We start from the raw sequence: 9,793 nt of genomic DNA, 5'->3' as shown, positions 1-9,793 counted from the left end.
GGGAGAGGCCCTACCAAACGAAGGCACCGCTGTAAGATGCTGGCCTGAGGGGAGGCAGGAGGGCTATCGCAGGCGAAATCCATGGCCTGCCTTCCTCCATCCCTGAGAAAGGGACAGAAATACAGGATGGATCTGAGATCTTCACAGCAATCCTGTGAGGTAGGAGAGTCTGCAATTACTATACCCATTTTTCCATTGAGGATACCTAAAACCCTCAGACATTGGGATGTTTCAGACCCAACTGTAATGAAGGATATGCAGATGGGTGACCTGAGAAGCAAGTTTGTCCATCTTTTTTCATTTGAATGTGGGAAGTACTTGATAAGCTTTACAATCTTTTTTCAACAGTTTTGTGAGGAGCAATTTACTGCATTTAAGGCCACTTCAGTTTCTTCATCCGTAAAGCGAACACAAGAACAAGGCTCACAGGTTTTCTGATCCTGACACTTGGGGAAAAGGGCAGGACCAGGACCCAGGTCTCCTTAGAGTCTGAGATAGAGTGATTTTCCGAGCTTATGTTCAGAGAGGGGATGCACACTGGGGTGGCCTGGGCAATGTTGCAAGGCATTTCTCTAGTTAGGGGGTCAGAGAGTTGGGGTCAAATATGGGTTGCTCAGTAGCAGCAAACCTCGGGCAAAGCATCCTATCCTGGAATCAGCACAGTAACCAGCTCTGGACATGAACAATTATCTTTTGGCTTTTTGGTAAACCCTATGCAAAGGGTTTCCTGTAGGTTGGATCTACTTCACCACCCTCGCTGACTTACTTATGGCACCCTCAGGGACTGGGGAAGAGCACGAGCTACAGAAAGGACAGAATCCTGACTTACACGAACACATTATCTTACAACTGCTCTGATCCTCGTCCTCAGCCCTGTCATGCTTCCCTCACAGGGGTTCCATGCTCATTTGACTGAGCCTCAGCTTTTATACATGAGTAGGTTAGTGAGAGACCTTGGCCCAGTAGCAATAGACTACTGGGTCAGGCAGAGGGCTCCCTGGATCCTCGACTCAGCTTAGTTCAAGGGGATCTTTGTTGGTGGCAGGACCCTCCAAGACCCTTGTGGGCCAGGTGAAACTCCAAGGCCTCTGGCTAGGATGGTGGCCCTCTTAGTCCTCCCCGTCCAGGGAGCAGATGGCCAGAGGAGCTGTGTTGTTCGCTCCAATGCTGTAGCAAGGACTAAAGTAGGGCAGGAGACGCCCAGGGAAGGGATAGTGGGGGAAAGTGAAAATGTGAGAGCCGTTGTCAGTCACATTGTAGAAAGAGATATCATGGGCCTCATAATCTAGGAAGACCCCCACCCGGCGGGGAGGGACTGGCAAGGACAGGAGGGGGTATTCATCGGTGCCTGCTCGGTACTCATTTCCCTTCCGCAGCCTGATCACCCAGAATCCATAGTGGGGGGATAGATAGACCACTTCCTTCCGGTCTACATTTTCCTTACACACTCCCAGGCCCCATTCTGACCTGTCTCCCACTTCCACCTCCCAGTAGTGCCGGCCTGAGGAGATGCCCTGGCTGCCCAGGACGATATTGTAGCGGTAAAATCTCTCAGGATTGTCGGGCAGTTTCTGCTTGGTGTCTCCGTACCGCACGCATTTTCTGTCCTCAGACACAATGAGGCGAGAATAAGCGGTGTCTGGATCCAGACGCACGTCAGCTGGGGAGAAAGATCCTGGTTGATGACACTGACCCGCAGCAGAGGGCATGGGTGTGGTCTCTCTGATAAACACAGCCACAGTTTTTTCAGAGATGAGCAGGACGGGGGAGAGCTGGGGCATCCAGAGGGCACTGAACCATTTTCATTCTCTAGGCGGGGTCCCTCCCACCGCCCACCATAACCTCTCCTAGCATTCATTACCTGCATAGGTCTTCAAAATCTCTCTTAGCCCCAGCACGCGGCAATCCGTCTTTAGCTCCAGGGAGATTGGTTCGGGCCTCCGCAGACTCCAAGACTTGCTCCTGGCAGAGAAGGGGTAAGCCTTGGGGCCAGAAATCCTGCTTCTGCCATATGGGCCTTCCCTTACCATAGCAAAAACGGGCTTGGCCAGAGATAGTCAATGGGGTGCCCCTCCCCAGCAACACCAGGCAAAGCAGGGATGTGATGATTATTGGACTGAGCCTGAATGGTTTGTGGCACAGAGAGAACACTTGCATTCTTGTGCTGGGGAAGGGGCAGATGTGCATTTGGCACTGGGGGAGGAAGCAGTGTGCCACAAAGGAGAAAGGCCAGTACTCAGGCCAGAGCATCACTGGAGACATCTGCGGTCTTTTTCCTTTCTTGGGCAATCTACCTGAGACTACATATTTTATAACTTTGTCTGAAATTCTTATTGGTAATACTTGAAATGAATTTGACTGAGTACAAAGAAAGGAAAAAGACTGATGAACAAAGCTTCTTTAGCAAATACAATGAAAGATGATGCTTATGCACCAGCAGCCACTCTTCTGTGGGTACCAGGTCTATGTTCCTTCCCTATTTCTGCCTCTGGCCAGGCCCCACTACCCCTTATAGGGCAGCTTAGGGGCTCCAAGGATGGGAACATACCTGTTTAAGACTTCCTGAATACCCTAGAAGGAGGAAAAAAAAAAAAAAAAAAGCAGGACATGAGTATGTGCTATTCCTCAGAGGGACCAGACAACACTGAGCTCTGGGAGGGGGTTTCTCCAAGGGCAAGGGAGGCAGAGAGCAAGGCTATACTTCTTGACTTCAGACTCCACCTTGACTCCCAGGCCAGAGGGGAGGTACGGGTATTATGCCAGAGCTGCCTGAGTGCTGTCCACCTACAAGGCGACAAAAGGCCATGCGAGGGGTAGAGCAGCAGGCAGAGTGGAGGGGGTGGTATATGGGATCCACGTCTGGCGGGCAGAGCGCTGACAGGCCCCACTGAAGGCTAGCGAATCCTCTCCTGGAGTCCCACACCATCTTCAGCTCTCCTTCAGAGTTCCCAGAAAAACCCGCCATGTACCTGCAGCATCCAGCGGACAGGCCTCTGAGACCTCTCTTCCAGCTCTGCAATCATCCTCCACAGCACTCGGCTCTGCTGGATGAGCTCATTGTGATTCTGCTCCAGCTTTTGCATGGTCTCCCCCTCTTCCTGCTCTAGGCTGGCCAGAGCTGCGGCCGCTTCCACCTCCAGTCGCCGACCTGGTGGCTGTTTTTTCTTTAGTAATCGCCGGTATTTCTCAAACTCCCACATGATACTCTGCTTTCGGGTTTCCACCTGTATCTGTAGAGCCAGGACCAGAAATCAGCGCTGATTCTGTACCTGTGAGGGCCCCCCAGGCCTGAGGGCGCTGGCACATGCATACACACACACTCTGGAATGTATGGGTACCAACTGTGTATCAGGCACCGCAGAAGCCCAGATAAAGGAGACCGTTTTGTCTACCTCTCTGGCTTCTGGGTCCCTCTCACTACTCTTACTGACCCTAATAGGGCCCGGGATATTATCTTGGTACTATATCCTCTAGGCTATTCTCTATTCTCAGAATAATATATTCCATTTTCAGAATAATGACCAGAAGGATTACACTTAGGCCTCTAAGGCAGTGTAGCTTAACTACACTATGAGTTTTGCTCCTTACTGATATCATATCAATTCCCTATGCTTTCTTAGACTGGCTCAGTGTTACGTTCTGTGGATCAAAAGTTCGATGGTTTGGTAGTTATGGTCCTCAAGTTTATCACAGGGATGATTTTCTAATATTTTAATAACTTAACTTTTAGTAAAAATGCTCTACCTGGGGAAAGTGAAACAGAAACCATGCTTTACTAAGCACTGTATAAGTCTTACCACTGTGAACTAATGCATACCTGAATCACATAGTTTTCCTTTCTCACGTACGTGGACATAAACCCAGAGGTTATCCCTTTATCACTATCAAGAAACTGGAATCGAGAGGGTACATGGCCTGCCTAAGGCCACGCACTTGCTAGAGAACGCTGGTTGGAGAAGCCCAGGCTCTCTGACTTCAACACCACATTCTGCACAGAGACGAGGAAGAGGATGCGGCCACAGGTCAGCTCCCGGACAACACAGTGACCATACAGTCTCCCTCCCCCAGGTGGCAACCTGCCTTCCAGTTGGCAGTTCGTTTCCTCTCACCAACTTCCAGCTTCCAGGCCTCATCTTGCTCTTTCCTCAGATGCTCCAGAGCCTCATGGAGTTCCCACTGAAAGAAGTAAAAAAATTGTGAGGACACGTCCGGCAGCCAAGGTTAATGACAAGGCTTCCTAGCATTGGCAGGTGATGGGAAAATAAGCGTCCCTCGGGCAATGGGCCAGAATGAATGCCACAGAGGGAGTGATTCCTGCCCAGATGACATCCAGGGCAGCTCTCCAACCCACAATCATTTCAGCTCCCACAGTTTCCAAGTTTCTGTAAAGCAGAAGAAAAGGTCCATTTCCAACCTTAGACATTCCTATCCATGCTTATTTTTATCCGTATCTGCCTTGTTATCCCATGGCCTCTTAAAACCTTATTCAAAGTGTTATTCAAAGTGTGGTCCAAGTGGGTTAGCAGCATCCACAATACCAGAGAGCTTGCTAGAAATGCAGAACCCTAGACTCACCCCAGACCTACTGAATTAGAACCTGAATTTTAGCAAGATCCTTGGGTGGTTCACATGCAAATTAAAGGTGAGAAGCAGTATCCTAGAATACTACAACAGTTTATTGCTGGAAAGCATAAAGTGTTCTGATAAAAATATTAACCATTTTATTAAAGATTTACCAGGTGCCATATGTGGCTTCAGCACTAAATCTACATTTAGTACTCATGACCCCTTGAGTATTATCCCTATTTTATAGGTAAGAAAACTCAGGCTTAGTGAGTGAACTACTCAAAGTCATTTAGCTAGTAAATGGTTGGGCTGGGATTTAACCCAGCTCTCTAACTGCTACGCCTATATTTCACTACCTCCCTATTTTAAAACTCAAAGTAAAATGAGTGAGTAAATACGTATAATTTTTTAGAAATTATTCGTGCATAGGAAAACACCTTGAAATTCAGGGGATTTGTCTTACACTCTTACCTTCTAATCTCAACTTCAAGAAAGAGAATTAAGACCAGTACTAGATCAATGGATCACAGAATCACTGGGATAATGAACCTGATAAAGATATGTCAGCGTGGACATCTGAGGAAAGAGCAGGAAGCTGGAAGCTGATGAAGGTAACAATAGAAAAGGAGTAGCAGGTATGACAGAGATAACCACCCCCCCCCCAAAAAAAAAAGGGTAGGGAGAGGAGAAAGAACACTGGCTGAAGAGCAAGACTTGAGTCCTAGCCTTTGATCTTCCTTTAACTAATTTAATCTAAAGTCACAGCTACCTTATAATGTTAGATTAATCTCACTCAATCCTAAATCATTCAGCCATGGTCCCTTCCAGGTCTAAAATCAATGATCATGATCTCAAATTTCTAAGCCTCAGTTTTGTCGATAACAGAGGGAGTTGAAGTGACTCTGCCAAATGACTACTGGTGGCAGTGTGAGGAAGAGTTTGCAGGTTCTGCAGGGTGCAGCCTTGACCGTCTCATGCCCGAACTCCTCCGAGGCACTCAGAACCCCAGCTAACCCAAATTGGTCTCCTTCAAATTCTCAGTATGGAAACCATGTTTGGATTAGGCATTAAGCCATGCTGGTATCAGGGAAGGGGTGTGGATGTGGGAGGGAAGGAAATGCAAGGAGAGGTGTGGCTCACTACATCAGGTCCCCAGGATCTGTGGGTGTGAGGAGCCAAAGGAATCAGCTCTCATTTAGTCTCTGGGGCTCCTGGTCAAGTCCTTGATCTGGAGATAGCCAAGAATGGGGCAGGAGAGAGACCGGGGTGGCTGGCCTCCATCTCCCACCTTATATTCCCAGGTGACATCCTCCATGGGCAAGACACTGTGGGCCTCATGCTCAGGGGACTGGCTGCAGGCCTCACACATGATCAGGCCATCCTCTTTGCAGAACATCTTTAGCTGTTCCCTGTGGAGCTCACACACGTCGCCCTTCAGCCCCATTCCTGGATGCAGCCCCAGCAGACGAACTTTTTCTACAACGTTGGCCAGCTGCCAATTGGGCCGCAGGTTCCTTGGCTGGACAGGAGCCCGGCAGAGGGGACAGCTGTAACCCCAGTTCTGGGATTCTCCTGGGACCTCCCATAGTCCAGAGAGACAGCCGTGGCAGAAACTGTGGCCACAGTCGATGCTCACAGGCTCCCTCAGGAAGGTCATGCAGATGGGACAGGCCACTTCTTCCACAATGGCTTCCACCAATGCTGCAGCCTCCATGGCTCCTTCTCAGTCCCTCCTCAGAACATGAATACAGCCAGGCAGAAGTAGTCAAGGCTGAGAAGAAGAAAAAGAAGAAAACAACAAGTAAGATAAAAATGTTCTTCTGTTGAAGAGCAAAGGGATCAGTAAAAGGGAGAATTAGTGACTGAAAAAAAAAACAAACCAACTTCCTCCTTTGGATCCTTTATTGACCTTAGTTAATATAAGTGCTGGCCTTCTCAACTGAGGTTCCGACTGGGTCACATTATCCATACCACTGTGGAGACATCTGGGGATGCCTAAGTGAGTGGATATTGGGAGTTTTCAGTTTTCATTCATTTGGTCATCTCTGATTCTCCTCTGAGTTTGCTCACCAGACCATTCCTACCCTACTTCAATCACACTCTCCAAATCAGTATTGTTTCTTTTGAGCTTGGGAAAGGTCCCACAAAATGTGGTGTTTCAGTATCCAAAATAAGGCCAGAAATACCCCTAGCCTTACTATCTAGTATGTTTATATGTCTATTTATATACTTCAAGGTGCAAAAAAGGTAATATGCCAGTAGACCATTGCCTATATGCTCAGTTTGTTCTCTTGCGTTGCACACTTGAGTGTAAAGTATAAGGGAACCAGCAATGCTTTCTCCACACCCTCTAAACTCCTGCCAATTTCTCTAGCACTAGCATTCACTAAGTAGCCAAGACACTCTCCTCAGCCTTCAGTGATACGTTTAGAAGCAGAGATGAAACAACACCCACTGGAAGATAAAAACACAGCTCATCTGATGACAGTCAAACCCATATTGATGAAGTCACTACCCCAGCAAGAAACCTGAGATTTTTGCCAGGGCCAGATAAGAGTATGGAACTTGAATGATCAATGGCAGACTTTTGGCTCAGTAGATAGTATTTCTTTGTTTACTTTCCAAGTCTGTGTTACCAGCCAGAATCTATAAAGGCAAGAGCCCTGTTGGTCCTAGTCATGGCTGTATCCTCCATACCTAAATGGTGTCTGCCATGCTGTTGTTGAATAAATAAACCAGGTAGACATAGGAAATAGCTCCTAGACCCAAAATGTTTTTATAATTTGTGAGGTAATTGAGAGCATATTATACAGTAAAAATAATAGCAAACACTCCTTAAGCACTTACACTGTGTGCCAGGCACTATTCTGAGCCCTTTACACAGATTAACTCAGTTTATTTCACAACCCTAAATGGAAACCATTATTCTACTGTTTTCATTTTACGGACGCTTGGTCCTGGGCCCCACCATTCTATCCTGGGCAAATTACTTAACCTCTCTAGCTTCACGGTAGAATAAAAATTCAAGAGAGAGAAATTGGGTGCCTGGGTGGCTCAGTCGGTTAAGCGTCTGCCTTTGGCTCAGGTCATCTCAGGGTCCTGGGATCAAGTCCTGCATCGGGCTCCCTGTTCAGCGGGGAATCTGCTTCTCCTTCTACCCCCTCCCCTCTGCTTGTGCTCTCTCTCTCATGCTCTCTCTCACGCTCTCTCTCTCTCAAATATATAAATAAAATCTTTTTTAAAAAGAGAGAGACCACATCTTCTTTATCCAGAGAAAGTCAATTATCATATGGTTTCACTTATTTGTGGAACATAAGGAATAGCATGGAGGACATTAGGAGAAGGAAGGGAAAAATGAAGTGGGGGAAATCGGAGGGAGAGATGAGCCATGAGAGACTATGGACTCTGAGAAACAAACTGAAGGGAGGGGGATGGGGGGATGGGTTAGCCCAGTGATGGGTATTAAAGAGGGCACGTATTGCAGGAGCACTGGGTGTTATACGAAAACAATGAATCGTGGATCACATCAAAAACTAATGATGTATTGTACGGTGACTAACATAACATAATAAAATAAAATTAAAAGAGAGAGAGAGAGAGAGAAATCACTGTGATTTAGGGTAGTCCAGTAGGCTTCCTGAAGAAACTGGAGTAGTATGTAGATTTTGCAGGGCTCTCTGTTACAGGCCAGCAGCAGGTCATGCCTTCTCACTGGCCTCCCTGCCTCCTGATTTTCCCCTCCCACTATCACTGCCAAACTGTGGGACCCAGTATCCTAAAACCTAGTTTTGTGAAATCCCTAACCTACGAAGAATCATCAGTCCAATAGGGAAGCTCTCTCTCTTCAACCCTGAAACAGCAACACCGCCCAGTTAAGCAAAGAGAGAAATTTCCACACTTTCTTGCAGACCTCATGTCCATTTATTCTACCCCACTTGGGCTCCTGCTGTTTTCACAGCTTGAAATGACTTCTCCATCATCCTGCTTTTAATATCATTTGATACACACACATTTATTATCTTACTTCCCATGCTGGAAGCTTCACAAGGATAGCGATATTCTCTTATTTTGTTCACTACTATATCCCCAACAACAAGAAGAGTGCCGCAAACATTTTTGAATATGAAAGAATTAAGTGTAAACGTTGAGGTCTGCTAGTAGGTTGGAAGTGGAAGTGTCAATATCATCTAATACAGTGGGGCACCAAGAGCTACCACCTAAAGGTGACACAAGACAAGTTGATATCTATGATTTAAAGCTACAAAGATCAACAGGAGAATGCAAATAGAAATCGAAAACTGAGAAGATGGTGGCAGTAGGGAGGTGAGGTAAAGAAATATCAAAACGATAAATCAAGAAATGCTGCAAAAGCATATTTTAGATTTCAGAGTCATAAAGATTTAAACATGAAAAAGTTCAAAGTGGTGGCCTGGGCAAGAAGGACTTAGGGTCAGCTAGCTACTACTGCTCTTCCATATAAGACCGGCTTTATTGATTTATTTTTTATTATACATAAATTACTTTGACAAAACTTTAATTATTAAACGTTTAATTGCTTCGACCTTGCCTTTGCCAGGGTGGGAAGCTCCAGGCTGCAGATACTGGGTTCTTATGAAAAAACAAAACAAAACAACCCTCCTGCGTTTTCCTGGCAAACTCTTAACCGTTGAATACTTAAGAAGGCAGCTGCTTATCCCTTATGGCCGCAGTCCACTTTAAAGTTAGAAGCAGAGATGGGGATTAAGGAGTGCACTTTACTGATGAGCACTCGGTGATGTATGGAAGGGTTGACTCACTATGTCCTACACCTGAAGTGATAACATTGTATGTTAACTAACTGGAAGTAAAATAAAAACTTAAAAAAAAAAAAAAAAAAGAAACATACTGGGATCTGGTAGAGTAGAAGTGGAATCCCCGGTCACAAATTGTCATTTTTTTTTTTTTTTCTTTTAATTTTAAATGACTGGCACCCCTGCCTCACCCAAAGACATAGACTCGGTCGTGTGCACACACAAACTGCTACTTAAGGCAGTGATTTGGGTTTTTCTTTGCACTTACAGCACCTTGTCCTTTTCCTGATATTTAGGTGTTTACTGAATAAGCAAATAAAGGCATGTCCTGTCCACATGGAAAATAACCAGGAAATGCTCCAATTGAAGCCCAGGTCCAGATGTCATTGATGGGACTGATATTCTTTGGATCTTCATGCTAATGTCAGGGCCCAGGT

At 46.3% G+C, this 9,793-nt stretch overlaps 1 protein-coding gene across 2 annotated transcripts; it reads right to left on the bottom strand.

Annotated features, from left to right (window-relative positions):
* Positions 1-1,083: 1,083 nt before the first annotated feature.
* Positions 1,084-6,280, bottom strand: TRIM68 (tripartite motif containing 68). 2 transcript variants are annotated; one of them, XM_032427259.1, is made up of 6 exons: positions 5,855-6,280; positions 4,081-4,176; positions 2,970-3,230; positions 2,549-2,571; positions 1,862-1,962; positions 1,084-1,660 (listed from the first exon to the last, which is right to left on the bottom strand). In XM_032427259.1, the coding sequence occupies exons 1-6, from the start codon at positions 6,278-6,280 to the stop codon at positions 1,110-1,112; spliced, it is 1,458 nt and encodes a 485-aa protein (XP_032283150.1). In that variant the 3' UTR covers positions 1,084-1,109. The 2 variants fall into 2 exon arrangements, with proteins under 2 accessions (XP_032283150.1, XP_032283151.1); XM_032427260.1 differs by having other exon boundaries at positions 4,110-4,176; positions 5,855-5,939.
* Between the last annotated feature and the right edge of the window lie 3,513 nt (positions 6,281-9,793).

Source organism: Phoca vitulina, unplaced genomic scaffold, assembly GCF_004348235.1.
Source record: "Phoca vitulina isolate PV1807 unplaced genomic scaffold, GSC_HSeal_1.0 scaffold36, whole genome shotgun sequence".
Classification (NCBI taxonomy): Eukaryota; Metazoa; Chordata; class Mammalia; order Carnivora; family Phocidae; genus Phoca; species Phoca vitulina.
The sequence above is the reverse complement of the archived record's forward strand: the minus strand, read 5'-3'. Positions and strand labels throughout refer to the sequence as shown.

What these genes read in the sequence shown, in the direction of transcription:
- TRIM68 (XM_032427259.1), bottom strand. Translation starts at nt 6,280, where the DNA reads ATGGAGGCTGCAGCATTGGTGGAAGCCATTGTGGAAGAAGTGGCCTGT. An exon ending in AACGAACTGCCAACTGGAAG is followed by an intron (nt 3,231 to 4,080) that starts GCAGGTTGCCAC and finishes CTGGCTCTACAG; the next exon opens with ATACAGGTGGAAACCCGAAA. An exon ending in GATTTTGAAGACCTATGCAG is followed by an intron (nt 1,661 to 1,861) that starts GTAATGAATGCT and finishes CTTTCTCCCCAG; the next exon opens with CTGACGTGCGTCTGGATCCA.